The following is an 18,056-nucleotide window of genomic DNA, read 5'->3' as shown; positions in this document are numbered from 1 at the left end:
TAATTAATAGCTGAGTAGTTTATAGACGAATAAAAAATGAAAATCGCGTTATTTAGAAGGTGAATGAACTGGACATAATAGAGCTCTGACGTCATGGAGCTGAACTCCATTAAAAAGGTTCTCATACATGATGAACAGAACTTATGTAAGACTATTAAAACTACACTGTTTGAAATCTAGATTCTAGTATTGTGCAATTTTTCCTGGAATTGAAAGTGATATCTTCAAAGTTTGGCTCGGAACATTTCTATGAAGTTAAATCTTATGAATGCACGTTTGCTTTAGGAGAACGTTTCTTATTGAGGCAGTAAACTACAAGCGTGTATGCCTGTGAAAAAGAACTTGCTTTTTCAAATTAAATTTTGTTTTCTTTGATGCTTGTCTTTATCTATTTTACTCTGCTACTAATAACTGAAAGAACTGAAAAAATAATGTATTTCTGAAAGTCACTTGCACCCAGAAAAAATGATACCTCGTGTATTTTTATTTAAAGGATTGGTGGAACTGTACTTCCTATACAAAATTTTACCGATCTTTGAATATACTTGTACATGATTGGCTGTACTCCTACATCTATTGTGATATGTACGCTGTAAGTAACAAATTTATTTGCATATTTAAATGAACCACATAATGCAAAAATGCTATAAGTTCTCTGTTTCGAGAACAGCGTTAGTTCATTTGGAAGACAAGTTGAATGATGCGTTTGTGTTTGTATTTTAGGAAAAATATCCATCTAAATTTAATATGCACCACACTGATGGTATTTAAATATTTATATCAAAGAAAAGAAAAGAAATCTTTAATAAGCGTTTTAAGAATTCAGTGTTAAGTTTTAAGCTGAAATTCACATATATTATTCTATTTATAAACTTAACAAAAATCTTAGATATTATAAGTTAAAAAAGAATTGAAGTGGATATTTCTATCCAAATTCATAATTAAAAAAAAGCCTATTAATAAAAAATTTAGTGAAGAAACAATAGTAAATATTAATTTCTTTCTACATAAAATATAACGCTGTATAATTTTTAGATTGTATTAAATCTTTAATATAATCTAATTAATTGTATTAAATCGTTTTTAAAAGCATCAGAATATTTTGCTTTTTAAAGGTATTTGATTATTTCTCGCTGCTTCTCTTTTGTTTAGATTTTGAAAAGCAGAACTGTTGCTATGTTGTCAGTTTTTATGCTATCTGCAATTGTTCACGAATATATCGTAGCCATTTCTCTCAGATTTATATTCCCTCCTTTATTCACATTATTTTACATAGCTGGTAGTAAGTATCCTTTCATGAATTACTTTTTAATTATTCTAAATAAAAACATATTTAAAGCACGTTTATATCTGTGTACTGTACTGCTTAAAGCACGTTTTATTATAAGAACATCAGAATACAAGATATAATAACCGTAACCGATTATATGTCATATACATAATTTTTTAAATCATTAATGAATACCTAGAAATTTTCTTCATATTAATTTGCAATTTCTTTTTCTTATAATTTTAATTTTGCTTCAGTTTCTTTATAGTATTGTTTTCACTACTTCATGATAACACGATTTTGTTTTCACCTTCACATTTTAAAATTATTTTCAAATTTTCAACACACTAATAAAAGCGTATTTAGAAAATTTTTAATTAACCTTTTAATAAATATTTTGTAATTAGCTATTGTAAATATTACTGTAGTGATTGGATTTCGAAGCGTTAGGAAATAAACGTTCATAGATGGCGCTAGACCACTTGCGCGAGTGTAATTAAAGGAGTGAGGTCATTCGAGTGTTTGCTCTTGGAGGAGAAGGAGTTACTGAGCAGAGTAACACGAACGAATCTGCAATAAATTTGTTAAGTTTTCTATTTGCCTAATTTTTTCAAAGCACTCACGAACCAGCCACGACAATTACGAAATCTGAAAATCCTTTTTTCTTCCAGATTCAATATATAAATTGAGCCATGCATATGGAGTCAAAACTATTGTATACAAGTATAACTGAGTATAAAAGTGATTATAAATTTCACGTTTATAGAAGGAATCAAATAAAGCTAATACAAGTATTTAAAACTGCTTTGGCCTGTTTTAACAAAACTAAGAATGCTTTTTTTTGTAGAATTGAATATTTTTGAATACGCCTTATTTAAACCGTTTATAAGTGAAATTATTTTGGGATTCCTCAAAATGGATTTTAAAATATCAATATAAAAGTTGAAAGTATTTTAATTAATTTAAATTAAAAAACATTAATACTGAACATTAAACTTTATGAATAAAAATATTAAATTATCTAAATTCAGTAGAAATATTAAATTGAAAAATAACATTTATATCATATCGAATAATAACAGATATGGATTAAACTTCTTTTTTCCTTTGGATTGGAAATTTATAATAAAGATTTCCTATATTAAATTTGGGATATTTTTACAGTGAGATCTGAGTATAAGTAGGACAATGAAAATTGACTTTGAAAAATAAAAAATAAAGTTCAAAAGTTGACTGATTCGGCCCTGAAAGTCCTTCTATTCGTCATAAAGTGCTAATTAAAAATCCTGACATGTTGTCGAGGTACTCTTTGTTCCTTATCCGGTGTGACACCTTCCCGATAAGGTGGGAAAAATCGATTTTTAGCTGTCCTTAGACTAAAAACCGTAAAAAAGCAAAAATGAAATCGATTTTTAACTCTTTCTAAATCAAAACTGGTAAAACCTTCAAGAAAAGGAAGTTTGGGGATGATTTGCTTGAGAAATTTTCAGTATACTGTCCACCGTTTCCTCCTGCCAGCTGAAGGAGCAAAACTGCATGTTTCACAACATATCGGAGTGTTTCAGTGGTGATAATATAAATGTGTTGCATAATGCATGTTTGCAATTCACCTAAGACCGCATTCGGACGTCTGTACACAACATTTATAGGTAACTCCACAGGGTTCAAGTATGTTGATCGTAACGGCCAAGCTGTTGGAAAATGGCGACTGATAATTTTGTCATTTCCAAAGTGAAGAATCAAGATCTGCTTTGCTGTGTTGAAATGTCCTGGGGAGTGCTACCCAGCATAAAAATTGTGATGTCCACATCCACTCTGTTGCAGTGTTGAAATGAGTTGTTGCGCAAAAGAGATTCATAACGTATCCTATTGACTGTACCGGTTATAGGATTCAAAATATCAATCTGTTCAAAAATTAAGCAATCAATAATAAAGGTTGCCGTAAACTCTCACCACACGGTGCCCTTTTGAAAATGAAGAGGTAATGGTTGCATTTGGAACATATTCTCTCTTACCAGTGTTTTGGAATTGTGAATGTTCATAGAACTTTGGAGAATTAAATGGGCTTTTTTGTCTACAAAATGATTTATGGCTATGCATTGTCCATTTCCTTTGAAGCAAAAAAAAAAAAAAAAAAAAAGAACCGGCTTCAGTAATAGCTCCTCGTTTTGACAGATCAATAGGAAGTAACTCCTGAAAATGTGTAATTTTGAATGGGTAGTATTGCAAGAATGACAAAATCATGCACACAGATATGTCTGAAGTCTGGAAAATTCCCTATATACTGCGCATTACCAGAGCAGTACTTGGCACTTTCTATAGTGGTGTAGCCACATCCTCCCCTGATGTCGAAGCAATTGCTTTCCTCTCTATGCCACATTTCACTTCAAATGAGCCCGTCTCTTCAGCTTTATCAATCATCTTCTTCAGACCGAATGCTGTTATTTTACCGGAACCGCTTCTAAAATCCCGTAACGTCCGGGATTACTTGAAGGTAATTTTCGCATAGTCACCATTCTTGTAAAAATATTCATAGTAGAGACACGACTATCTTCTGAAACGCAGAAACTGCTTGTTCCTTATTTTTATCACAAGAATAATGTGAGCTGCGCATATCATGTCTCTGAATTTGCACCTTTAAATTAACACATCTTTTAAAGCAACAGATTTCAACATACTGTGAAGAATACAGCCCCATATATCGGTAAACTTTTGAATTTTTTCATTCATAAAACGAATTTTTCAATATGAAATATTGTGTCATTCTGACCAGTAGTTCTTTATTAACAGCCTTTTGAAAGTGCAATTTTAATTATAATCAACCGATACATTGCTCTACTATTTAAGAAATATTAGCTCCAGTATGCTTTATTTAAGCTCATATTATTAAATACTCTTTTTTATAGGCATAAGAATGATTTAGCCTCTCTTTTAACCCTTATTATATGAATAATCATAATTTATTAAATTTTGGCATGTTATATCTAAATCAAAGTTACATAAATATCTAGTTTTAATTTATTCAAATTTTTCCAATTTTTGTATTCTTTTGTAACTGTCTCGATCTTAATTTTTTTTTTTAAATTTGCACCAAACTATTAATAAAAATCCAACATTTTTTTTTCAGTTATATTCATTTTTATGACTCGAAGAAGAACCTCAAACTTCTGGAACTTTTTCCTTTGGTTTACTTTGTTGCTAGGATATGGACTTTTACTAGTTTTCTACTCTTTGGAAATGTCTGCCAGGATCAACTGCCCGAGGATTTTAGTAGGTTTTTCCTCCTTTAATTTAGTTTTACTTCCTACACACGAAGTATAGAAAGAGAAAATATTATACACGTCAAAAAATTGCAAGTCGAGACTTCGTTGAAACTCAACGTTTCAGAACTGCCTGAATCCGAAAAACACGTTTCTGGAAGTATACTTGTCTGTCTGTGAACACGATAACTAAAAAATGGTTTGAGCTAGCCGAGCGAAATTTGTTGTATGGTTTTTACAACAAATTTGAAGATTTCTGTCAAAGTTTGAACAAGATCATTTCAAACGAAGGTCTGTCCCTTCAATTGTTCCAGTATATCTTAACACGATAAATATCAAACAAAAAAGCTGGATGGATAAAATTTGGTACCCAAATTTAAAATTTAAAGTGTAGACCTGCATTTAATTTAGAACCAAATCCGTGCAGGGCTTAACCATCTTTCACAAGCTTTTCTTTACTTTTTTCTACACTTTAACGTGATGACTAAAAGATTTTAAATATGATATGTGATTTTGAAACTATCATTGAAGTTTTATGTCAAATTTCATTTTTAATTGGACGGGAAAAAAGTATATACATTCGATTTTCTGGTACTTTGTACTAACCAAATCCTGGCGATTAATCGCCAAAAATCGCATGCTCTTTCGTAATCATTGTCTAATATCTATTCTCTATCTTTCCAATTGCATTTAAACAGAATTCAAAATCCCAAAAATCTGAAGGACTGAAATTTGATTTATGGGTTTATTATCATAATCACAAATCTATATCACATTTTTTAGATTAAATCTATCAAAGAATGAAAAGCTTGTTGGTGTATCCGTTTGCTCGTATGTGAATTCGAAAATTTATAAATGCTTTAAGCTAATTTGCGATCAAACTTGCAAATCTGTATAAATTAAAGAATCTAATTGCTCTACTGGAAGTTGACTTGCAAAAGAAGTGCTCGATTCTTTTCTTTACGAGACGGAACTAAGCACAGAACGCAATATATTAGATTGTTGAGATGATACTTCCGTTATTTGAAAGTTGGGGTATAACGCATCCACATCTCAGACCTCAATGTTAATGACATGCACTGTTGCATCCTTGTAACTTTTTTCCTTTATAAATAAATATCTAGAAAAAATGGAGTTTTTTTTATCACTTAGCATGATTATTTTCACTATCACTCAATGTCTTTCTATCACTTTCAATTTATCACTTAGCATTTTATCTTGTGATAAAATTATGTTGTTTTGGTTTGGGGTGTTTGAAGCCTCGAAATGCACGGGCAGAAAATCGGCGATTTATTGCTTTGAGGCACCAGTTTTTTGCTTTTAGGGTTGTTAGAAAATGATAAAGAAGATTGTCACATTTGGTGACTTATAGCCAACAAAAGGTATAAAATAGCACGAATGTTTGCCATGCACCCGATTCTCCGGTCTGGCCAATAAAGTTGAGGGACGTTGGAAGTTATCGTCCGGAAAAGCGCACAGAAGAAACGGGAAATGAACGCGGAACAGTGAGAGAAGTATCGAAAGCTATATAATATATGTTTTTTTTGTTGTTTTTCTTAGTTTTCAATTTTCCTGGCTAGCAAAAATTTTTGGAGCTCGAACGATTTTGAGAGTTAAAAAAAAGTCGTTTTCTAAATATCGACGTATATGCGTAATCTGATATTTACGTAATTGTTTAAAACCGGTTTAAACTGGCTTTGCAAGAAAAAAATCTGGCCTCGCGAAAAATTTTTTATTGATTTTAAGATTTATTTATTGATTTTAATATGGTCAAAAACCATCGCTTTCCTAAATGTTGGTGATTGCGAGATATGAGTCATGTGAGAACATGTTTTTCTATCGGATCGATACCACTTAATTTAAAACAAATAATGTTATCATATGATTACTTGAAATTTGCGATAGCAGATTTCAATTTTTTTTTTTTTTTTCCCTTCTTTTCTTTCTACGAGTTCTTTTAAAAATGGATCACATATAATTTTTTTTAAAATATATATTATGATGAAATTCATTTCAGATTTAGAAATAATTATATTTAAAAAAAAATCATGCTCGCATTGACAGTAGGTTCGTAGTAATATACTAATTAGCATAAACTTTCTGCTTTAGATGCGTAAAAAATTTTGAGTTGTATTAAATATATTTCTGATTTCCAAAGATTCCAAACTAAAATGATGGATATAATAAGATTAATTGTGATAGATTACTTTATACAATATCATGTTCCTCAATAATGAATAATTTATTATTTTTAATTTCCTTTACAGGATTCTTGGCTAGACTATGCAGTTCCTCGGTTTCTCCATTGCAATGTGATATCTTTCCCAGTTTAGCGTAAAAGTTTAGTTAAAAAGCTTTTTAGTAAAAATATAACAATCTAACTCGACCTGTATTCTAAATAAATAGAATTCCGGACAATCCACTGAAAATTTAATTTTAGATATATGTTTAACATGTATTTGGAAATAGAGTGCCTCTAATTTTGGGAGACTTATTTAAGTAATATTGTAAATTATAAATTTTCGAATATGTCCAAACTTATTTGAATATCATTAAGAGTGTATCTCACTTTCTTTAATTATAAACAAACTTTTAAATCGATGAAATTAAGTATGTCTTACTACTGTAGATGTAGAATTCTAGAAACTTTTACAGAAATGGAAGCTTTCAGGTTTACTAAATCTTTTTTAAAATATTTTAAATCAGTTATATCTGATTAATAATTATTAAAGAAAGATAATTCAACTAAAAAATACATTTTCTTTAGAACCGATTTTTTGCTATTGGATAAAAACTTATTTGTTACTTTTTTTTACAATATGATGAATTTCTAAGCAAAAAAATCTTTATTCTAAAATGTACCGCTGTTGTGATATTAATTTTCTGAAAATCTTGAAATTAAAATATATTTTCTTTGAACTCACTTTCCTCTCTTTCTAGGATATATGGATTATTTTCTTGAGAATATTTTTTCACTGTATTATGCTTAGTCTCTGTTAATACTAGGCAGATTTGTCTGATTTGTATGTGGAAATTTATTTATGTGTTCAGTTGAGTTTTTGAGAAAAAACTTTTATTTTTAAAAATTGTGGTTTGTGTTAAATGGTTTTATTCTGATTATTCACAAAGCTTATTGAAAATGGAATAATTTTCCTGTTCGCAGTACCAAGTTTCCTTCTTTTTTTCTTTTTTTTTTTTTTTTTTTTTCTTTTTTTGCTTTTTATTAGATTTAAATTATTTTGCAAAAAATTAACATGTATCATTATCTATACTTATATAAAGCTCAATGTGTGTGTGTGCGTGTGCGTGTGTGTGTGTGTGTGTGTGGGTGGGTGGGTGGGTGGGTGCTCTACAGGCCAGACCATTTCACCTACACCTATCAAATTTGGTACATGTATACCTTGGAGGTCGGGAATGTGCACCTGGGGTTCTTTTTTTTGAATTTTTAATTAGAATTTTAACTTTTAATTAAAAACTAACTTTCCCGCCAAACAAATTATTTCTTTCCCCACCGCCAAATGAGTAAGGCTTCAACATTTTTTCCCAACAGCAATGAGGCTTAGGCGTAACATTTTCCTGCCGATTAATTCAAACGATTCTATTCATTTTCTTAATGTTTTATGCATTTAAGATTAAAGATTATTAATTAATCGATCTTTCAGATTCATTCTGAAGTACTTTTGAATTAAAATAACTCCGATTAAAGGAAATTAAAATTTTCTAATCGGCATAGCGTTACCCCAACTGGCGTAGAAATTTCAAGCATTTGCGTTACCATAATTGGCGTTGAAAATTCACGCATGCGTATTGTGTTCTGATTGTCGACAATGGATACGGACTTCGTTTTGAAGGTTTAATATGTTTTCGACAGATTATTTCAAAGGATTCTGTTTATTTTCTTAGTGTTTGATGCATTTAAAACTAAACAATGTTAATTAATCGATCTGTTCATGATGAATCTCAGAAAATTTTGTAGAAACCTTCTTAAGATATTACATAAATTAAGAAAGATATTCTTAATTTTGCATAAGGTTTAGCTTAAATGCAAAGCGACTGTGTTTTCAGTACTCATATTTTAAAAGAGAAAAAATTCATTGTTTCAGTAAAAAATTTCCTTATTTAAATTGCAATTTAACCATTTCCACTTTAATTTAAAGCATAAATTCTACGGGGGCTAAAAGAACATTAGGAAGATACATATTACGTTATAGTTGAAGTCTTTATAATATTATGAATGAATTATATGACTATCAAAATTTGTAACTTTAAAATATTTCCATGAAGAAACTATTAAAATACGAGTTACATAAAATATTTAACTATTAAAATTTTAACGAGCATTAATATTAGTGAACCGGTTGGTCGCCAAGTTTTTTCCCCCACTCTAATGAGGCTAGGGTTAACATTTTTCGGTTACAACATTTCTGTATTTTCCGTAAATTTATGCTTTAATTTTATTTTAGAAGTATAATATTTGGAATAGTTCATAGTAAGTGTGGGAATAATGGACAAAAATTACTAAAATAAATTTTAAAAAAAAAGAAAAGAAAAATATATTTAAAAAGTTCTCATTTTCGAGACTCAAACTGAAGACCAGCAAAACTAAGTGGCTCGTTCTGCTGATCTGGCAACGAAGCTTCGTACACATAGAGCGTCTGAATGGTCTAAGACTCTCATTATGATTATCCACTAAAAGTTTTAACGTGTTGTCATTCTGGTCTAAAAGCACAATGTTTTGAATAGGAATGAATTCTGCGCATGTGCGTGAACTTGACTCCTAAAATTTCTCTTGAATATAGAAATATTTTGACAATAAAAATTTTTTTTAATAGTATAAGATTTGGAAAAGTTCGAAGTAAGTGTGGGAATAATGGATAAAAATATCTAAAATAAATTTTAAAAAAAAAAGAAAAGAAAAGAAAAAAATATTAAAAAAGTTCTCAGTTTCGAGACTCGAATTGAAGACCAGCAAAACTAGGTGGCTCGTGCTGCCGATCTGACCACGAAGCTTCGTACTAGCACAGCGTCTGAATGGTCTAAGACTCTTTAATGATTTTCCACTAAAAGTTTTAACATGGTGTCAATCTGGTCTAAAAGCACAATGTTTTGAATAGGAATGAATTCTGCGCATGTGCGTGAACTCGACTCCTAAAATTTCTCTTGAATATAGAAATATTTTGACATAAAATTTTATTTTAGTAGTATAAGATTTGGAAAAGTTCATAGTAAGTGTGGGAATAAAGGATAAAAATATTTTTAAAAAATGTAAAAAAAAGAAAAGAAAAATATATTTAAAAAGTTCTCAGTTTCGAGACTCGAACTGAAGACCAGCAAAACTAGATGGCTCGTGCTGCCTATATGGCCACGAAGCTTCGTACCTGCAGCGCGTCTGAATGGTCTAAGACTCTCATTAGGATTATCCACTAAAAGTTTTAACATGGTGTCATTCTGGTCTAAAAGCACAATGTTTTGAATAGGAATGAATTCTGCGCATGTGCGTGAACTCGACTCCTAAAATTTCTCTTGATTATAGAAATATTTTGACATAAAATTTTATTTTAGTAGTATAAGATTTGGAAAAGTTCGTAGTAAGTGTGGGAATAAAGGATAAAAATATCTAAAAAAATGTAAAAAAAAGAAAAGAAAAATATATTTAAAAAGTTCTCAGTTTCGAGACTCGAACTGAAGACCAGCAAAACTAGATGGCTCGTGCTGCCTATATGGCCACGAAGCTTCGTACCTGCAGCGCGTCTGAATGGTCTAAGACTCTCATTATGATTATCAACTAAAAGTTTTAACGTGGTGTCATTCTGGTCTAAAAGCACAATGATTTGAATAGGAAAGAATTCAGCGCATGTGCGCGAACTCGGCTCCTAAAATTTCTCTTGAATATAGAAATATTTTGACATAAAATTTTATTTTAGTAGTATAAGATTTGGAAAAGTTCGTAGTAAGTGTGGGAATAAAGGATAAAAATATCTAAAAAAATGTAAAAAAAAAGAAATGAAAAATATATTTAAAAAGTTCTCAGTTTCTAGACTCGAACTGAAGACCAGCAAAACTAGATGGCTCGTGCTGCTGATCTGGCCACGAAGCTTCGTACACACATAGCGTCTGAATGGTCTAAGACTCTCATTATTATTATAAACTAAAAGTTTTAACATGGTGTCAATCTGGTCTAAAAGCACAATGTTTTGAATAGGAATGAATTCTGCGCATGTGCTTGAACTTGACTCTTAAAATTTCTCTTGAATATAGAAATATTTTGACAATAAATTTTATTTTAGTAGAATAAGATTTGGAAAAGTTCGTAGTATGTGTGGGAATAAAGGATAAAAATATCTAAAATAAATGTAAAAAAAAGAAAAGAAAAACATATTAAAAAAGTTCTCAGTTTCGAGACTCGAACTGAAGACCAGCAAAACTAGATGGCTCGTGCTGCTGATCTGGCCACGAAGCTTCGTACACACATAGCGTCTGAATGGTCTAAGACTCTCATTATTATTATAAACTAAAAGTTTTAACATGGTGTCAATCTGGTCTAAAAGCACAATGTTTTGAATAGGAATGAATTCTGCGCATGTGCGTGAACTCGACTCCTAAAATTTCTCTTGAATATAGAAATATTTTGACATAAAATTTTATTTTAGTAGTATAAGATTTGGAAAAGTTCGTAGTAAGCGTGGGAATAAAGGATAAAAATATCTCAAAAAAATGTAAAAAAAAGAAAAGAAAAATATATTTAAAAAGTTCTCAGTTTCGAGACTCGAACTGAAGACCAGCTAAACTAGATGGCTCGTGCTGCCGATCTGGCCACGAAGTTTCGGACATGTATAGCGTCTGAATGGTCTAAGACTCTCATTATGATTATCCACTAAAAGTTTTAACATGGTGTCAATCTAGTCTAAAAGCACAATGTTTTGAATAGGAATGAATTCTGCGCATGTGCTTGAACTTGACTCTTAAAATTTCTCTTGAATATAGAAATATTTTGACAATACATTTTATTTTAGTAGTTCAACATTTGGAAAAGTTCGTAGTAAGTGTGGGAATAAAGGATAAAAATATTTTTTAAAAATGTAAAAAAAAGAAAAGAAAAATATATTTAAAAAGTTCTCAGTTTCGAGACTCGAACTGAAGACCAGCAAATCGAGATGGCTCGTGCTGCAGATCTGCCCACGAAGCTTCGTACCCGCAGCGCGCCTGAATGGTCTAAGACTCTCATTATGATTATCAACTAAAAGATTTAACGTGGTGTCATTCTGGTCTAAAAGCACAATGTTTTGAATAGGCATGAATTCTGCGCATGTGCGGGAACTCGGCTCCTAAAATTTCTCTTGAATATAGAAATATTTTGACATAAAATTTTATTTTAGTAGTATAAGATTTGTAAAAGTTCGTAGTAAGTGTGGGAATAAAGGATAAAAATATCTAAAATAAATGTAAAAAAAGAAAAGAAAAACATATTAAAAAAGTTCTCAGTTTCGAGACTCGAACTGAAGACCAGCAAAACTAGATGGCTCGTGCTGCTGATCTGGCCACGAAGCTTCGTACACACATAGCGTCTGAATGGTCTAAGACTCTCATTATTATTATAAACTAAAAGTTTTAACATGGTGTCAATCTGGTCTAAAAGCACAATGTTTTAAATAGGAATGAATTCTGCGCATGTGCGTGAACTCGACTCCTAAAATTTCTCTTGAATATAGAAATATTTTGACATAAAATTTTATTTTAGTAGTATAAGATTTGGAAAAGTTCGTAGTAAGCGTGGGAATAAAGGATAAAAATATCTCAAAAAAATGTAAAAAAAAAGAAAAGAAAATATATATTTAAAAGGTTCTCAGTTTCGAGACTCGAACTGAAGACCAGCTAAACTAGATGGCTCGTGCTGCCGATCTGGCCACGAAGTTTCGGACATGTATAGCGTCTGAATGGTCTAAGACTCTCATTATGATTATCCACTAAAAGTTTTAACATGGTGTCAATCTAGTCTAAAAGCACAATGTTTTGAATAGGAATAAATTCTGCGCATGTGCTTGAACTTGACTCTTAAAATTTCTCTTGAATATAGAAATATTTTCACAATACATTTTATTTTAGTAGTTCAACATTTGGAAAAGTTCGTAGTAAGTGTGGGAATAAAGGATAAAAATATTTTTTAAAAATGTAAAAAAAAGAAAAGAAAAATATATTTAAAAAGTTCTCAGTTTCGAGACTCGAACTGAAGACCAGCAAATCGAGATGGCTCGTGCTGCAGATCTGGCCACGAAGCTTCGTAACCGCAGCGCGCCTGAATGGTCTAAGACTCTCATTATGATTATCAACTAAAAGATTTAACGTGGTGTCATTCTGGTCTAAAAGCACAATGTTTTGAATAGGCATGAATTCTGCGCATGTGCGGGAACTCGGCTCCTAAAATTTCTCTTGAATATAGAAATATTTTGACATAAAATTTTATTTTAGTAGTATAAGATTTGGAAAAGTTCGTAGTAAGTGTGGGAATAAAGGATAAAAATATCTAAAATAAAACTTAAAAAAAAGAAAAGAAAAATATATTTAAAAAGTAGTCAGTTTCGAGACTCGAACTGAAGACCAGCAAAACTAGATGGCTCGTGCTGCCGATCTGGCCACGAAGCTTCGTACCCGCAGTGCGTCTGAATGGTCTAAGACTCTCATTATTATTATCCACTAAAAGTGTTAACGTGGTGTCATTCTGGTCTAAAAGCACAATGTTTTGAATAGGAATGAATTCTGCGCATGTGCGTGAACTCGACTCCTAAAATTTCTCTTGAATATAGAAATATTTTGACATAAAATTTTATTTTAGTAGTATAAGATTTGTAAAAGTTCGTAGTAAGTGTGGGAATAAAGGATAAAAATATCTAAAAAAAAAAATGTAAAAAAAAGAAAAGAAAAATATATTTAAAAAGGTCTCAATTTCGAGACTCGAACTGAAGACCAGCAAAACTAGGTAGCTCGTGCTGCCGATCTGGCCACGAAGCTTCGTACACGCAGAGCTTCTGAATGGTGTAAGACTCTCATCATGATTATAAACTAAAAGTTTTAACATGGTGTCAATCTGGTCTAAGAGCACAATGTTTTGAATAGGAATGAATTCTGCGCATGTGCATGAACTTGACTCCTAAAATTTCTCTTGAATATAGAAATATTTTCACAATAAGTTTTATATTAGTAATATAAGATTTGGAAAAGTTCGTAGTAAGTGTGGGAATAATGGATAAAAATATCTAAAACAAATTTTAAAAAAAAGAAAAGAAAAATATATTTAAAAAGTTCTCAGTTTCGAGACTCGAACTGAAGACCAGCAAAACTAGATGGCTCGTGCTGCCGATCTGGCCACGAAGCTTCGTACCCGCAGTGCGTCTGAATGGTCTAAGACTCTCATTATTATTATCCACTAAAAGTGTTAACGTGGTGTCATTCTGGTCTAAAAGCACAATGTTTTGAATAGGAATGAATTCTGCGCATGTGCGTGAACTCGACTCCTAAAATTTCTCTTGAATATAGAAATATTTTGACATAAAATTTTATTTTAGTAGTATAAGATTTGTAAAAGTTTGTAGTAAGTGTGGGAATAAAGGATAAAAATATCTAAAAAAAAATGTAAAAAAAAGAAAAGAAAAATATATTTAAAAAGGTCTCAATTTCGAGACTCGAACTGAAGACCAGCAAAACTAGGTAGCTCGTGCTGCCGATCTGGCCACGAAGCTTCGTACACGCAGAGCTTCTGAATGGTGTAAAACTCTCATCATGATTATAAACTAAAAGTTTTAACATGGTGTCAATCTGGTCTAAGAGCACAATGTTTTGAATAGGAATGAATTCTGCGCATGTGCATGAACTTGACTCCTAAAATTTCTCTTGAATATAGAAATATTTTCACAATAAATTTTATATTAGTAATATAAGATTTGGAAAAGTTCGTAGTAAGTGTGGGAATAATGGATAAAAATATCTAAAACAAATTTTAAAAAAAAGAAAAGAAAAATATATTTAAAAAGTTCTCAGTTTCGAGACTCGAACTGAAGACCAGCAAAACTAGATGGCTCGTGCTGCCGATCTGCCCACGAAGCTTCGTACACGCAGAGCTTCTGAATGGTGTAAGACTCTCATCATGATTATAAACTAAAAGTTTTAACATGGTGTCAATCTGGTCTAAGAGCACAATGTTTTGAATAGGAATGAATTCTGCGCATGTGCATGAACTTGACTCCTAAAATTTCTCTTGAATATAGAAATATTTTCACAATAAATTTTATATTAGTAATATAAGATTTGGAAAAGTTCGTAGTAAGTGTGGGAATAATGGATAAAAATATCTAAAACAAATTTTAAAAAAAAGAAAAGAAAAATATATTTAAAAAGTTCTCAGTTTCGAGACTCGAACTGAAGACCAGCAAAACTAGATGGCTCGTGCTGCCGATCTGCCCACGAAGCTTCGTGCCCGCAGCGCGTCTGAATGGTCTAAGACTCTCATTATGATTATCAACTAAAAGTTTTAACGTGGTGTCAATCTGGTCTAAAAGCACAATGTTTTGAATAGGAATGAATTCTGCGCATGTGCGCGAACTCGGCTCCTAAAATTTCTCTTGAATATAGAAATATTTTGACATAAAATTTTATTTTAGTAGTATAAGATTTGGAAAAGTTCGTAGTAAGTGTGGGAATAAAGGATAAAAATATTTTAAAAAAATGTAAAAAAAAGAAAAGAAAAATTTATTTAAAAAGTTCTCAGTTTCGAGACTCGAACTGAAGACCAGCAAAACTAGATGGCTCCTGCTGCCGATCTGGCCACGAAGCTTCGTACCCGCAGTGCGTCTGAATGGTCTAAGACTCTCATTATTATTATCCACTAAAAGTGTTAACGTGGTGTCATTCTGGTCTAAAAGCACAATGTTTTGAATAGGAATGAATTCTGCGCATGTGCGTGAACTCGACTCCTAAAATTTCTCTTGAATATAGAAATATTTTGACATAAAATTTTATTTTAGTAGTATAAGATTTGGAAAAGTTCGTAGTAAGTGTGGGAATAAATTATAAAAATATTTAAAAAAAATGTAAAAGAAAGAAAAGAAAAATATTTTTAAAAAGTTCTCAGTTTCGAGACTCGAACTGAAGACCAGCAAAACTAGATGGCTCGTGCTGTCGATCTGGCCACGACGCTTCGTACCTGCAGTGCGTCTGAATGGTCTAAGACTCTCATTATTATTATCCACTAAAAGTGTTAACGTGGTGTCATTCTGGTCTAAAAGCACAATGTTTTGAATAGGAATGAATTCTGCGCATGTGCGTGAACTCGACTCCTAAAATTTCTCTTGAATATAGAAATATTTTGACATAAAATTTTATTTTAGTAGTATAAGATTTGTAAAAGTTCGTAGTAAGTGTAGGAATAAAGGATAAAAATATCTAAAAAAAAAATGTAAAAAAAAGAAAAGAAAAATATATTTAAAAAGGTCTCAATTTCGAGACTCGAACTGAAGACCAGCAAAACTAGGTAGCTCGTGCTGCCGATCTGGCCACGAAGCTTCGTACACGCAGAGCTTCTGAATGGTGTAAAACTCTCATCATGATTATAAACTAAAAGTTTTAACATGGTGTCAATCTGGTCTAAGAGCACAATGTTTTGAATAGGAATGAATTCTGCGCATGTGCATGAACTTGACTCCTAAAATTTCTCTTGAATATAGAAATATTTTCACAATAAATTTTATATTAGTAATATAAGATTTGGAAAAGTTCGTAGTAAGTGTGGGAATAATGGATAAAAATATCTAAAACAAATTTAAAAAAAAAGAAAAGAAAAATATATTTAAAAAGTTCTCAGTTTCGAGACTCGAACTGAAGACCAGCAAAACTAGATGGCTCGTGCTGCCGATCTGCCCACGAAGCTTCGTGCCCGCAGCGCGTCTGAATGGTCTAAGACTCTCATTATGATTATCAACTAAAAGTTTTAACGTGGTGTCAATCTGGTCTAAAAGCACAATGTTTTGAATAGGAATGAATTCTGCGCATGTGCGCGAACTCGGCTCCTAAAATTTCTCTTGAATATAGAAATATTTTGACATAAAATTTTATTTTAGTAGTATAAGATTTGGAAAAGTTCGTAGTAAGTGTGGGAATAAAGGATAAAAATATTTAAAAAAAATGTAAAAAAAAGAAAAGAAAAATTTATTTAAAAAGTTCTCAGTTTCGAGACTCGAACTGAAGACCAGCAAAACTAGATGGCTCCTGCTGCCGATCTGGCCACGAAGCTTCGTACCCGCAGTGCGTCTGAATGGTTTAAGACTCTCATTATTATTATCCACTAAAAGTGTTAACGTGGTGTCATTCTGGTCTAAAAGCACAATGTTTTGAATAGGAATGAATTCTGCGCATGTGCGTGAACTCGACTCCTAAAATTTCTCTTGAATATAGAAATATTTTGACATAAAATTTTATTTTAGTAGTATAAGATTTGGAAAAGTTCGTAGTAAGTGTGGGAATAAATTATAAAAATATTTAAAAAAAATGTAAAAGAAAGAAAAGAAAAATATTTTTAAAAAGTTCTCAGTTTCGAGACTCGAACTGAAGACCAGCAAAACTAGATGGCTCGTGCTGTCGATCTGGCCACGACGCTTCGTACCTGCAGTGCGTCTGAATGGTCTAAGACTCTCATTATTATTATCCACTAAAAGTGTTAACGTGGTGTCATTCTGGTCTAAAAGCACGTTTTGAATAGGAATGAATTCTGCGCATGTGCATGAACTTGACTCCTAAAATTTCTCTTGAATATAGAAATATTTTCACAATAAATTTTATTTTAGTAGTATAAGATTTGGAAAAGTTCGTATTAAGTGTGGGAATAAAGGATAAAAATATCTAAAATAAAACTTAAAAAAAAGAAAAGAAAAATATATTGAAAAAGTTCTCAGTTTCGAGACTCGAACTGAAGATCAGAAAAACTAGATGGCTCGTGCTGCCGATCAGGCCACGAAGCTTCGTATCCGCAGTGCGTCTGAATGGTCTAAGACTCTCATTATGATTATCCACTAAAAGTGTTAACGTGGTGTCATTCTGGTCTAAAAGCACAATGTTTTGAATAGGAATGAATTTTGCGCATATGCGTGAACTCGACTCCTAAAATTTCTCTTGAATATAGAAATATTTTGACATAAAATTTTATTTTAGTAGTATAAGATTTGGAAAAGTTCGTAGTAAGAGTCGGAATAAAGGATAAAAATATCTAAAAAAATGTAAAAAAAAGAAAAGAAAAATATATTTAAAAAGTTCTCAGTTTCGAGACTCGAACTGAAGACCAGCAAAACTAGATGGCTCGTGCAGCCGATCTGGCCACGAAGCCTCGTACTTGCAGCGATTCTGAATGGTCTAAGACTCTCATTATGATTATCCACAAAAAGTTTTAACGTGGTGTCATTCTGGTCTAAAAGCACAATGTTTTGAATAGGAAAGAATTCTGCGCATGTGCGTGAACTCGACTCCTAAAATTTCTCTTGAATATA

At 31.5% G+C, this 18,056-nt stretch overlaps 1 protein-coding gene across 1 annotated transcript; it reads left to right on the top strand.

The window, feature by feature from the left end:
* Nucleotides 1-499: 499 nt before the first annotated feature.
* LOC129981797 (sterol O-acyltransferase 1-like) lies at nt 500-7,192 on the top strand. Its single transcript, XM_056092813.1, has 4 exons — nt 500-592; nt 1,153-1,282; nt 4,398-4,540; nt 6,798-7,192. Exons 1-4 carry the CDS (start codon nt 584-586, stop codon nt 6,861-6,863), a joined length of 348 nt encoding a protein of 115 aa, XP_055948788.1. The 5' UTR covers nt 500-583; the 3' UTR covers nt 6,864-7,192.
* The last annotated feature ends 10,864 nt before the right edge of the window (nt 7,193-18,056 follow it).

This window comes from Argiope bruennichi, chromosome 8 (genome assembly GCF_947563725.1).
Source record: "Argiope bruennichi chromosome 8, qqArgBrue1.1, whole genome shotgun sequence".
NCBI lineage: Eukaryota > Metazoa > Arthropoda > Arachnida > Araneae > Araneidae > Argiope > Argiope bruennichi.
The sequence above is the reverse complement of the archived record's forward strand: the minus strand, read 5'-3'. Positions and strand labels throughout refer to the sequence as shown.

Excerpts from the sequence above, each read along its gene's own strand:
- LOC129981797 (XM_056092813.1), top strand. Across the intron at positions 1,283-4,397 it reads ATTATTTTACATAGCTGGTA|TTATATTCATTTTTATGACT; the intron begins GTAAGTATCCTT and ends TTTTTTTTTCAG. Across the intron at positions 4,541-6,797 it reads TCAACTGCCCGAGGATTTTA|GATTCTTGGCTAGACTATGC; the intron begins GTAGGTTTTTCC and ends TTTCCTTTACAG.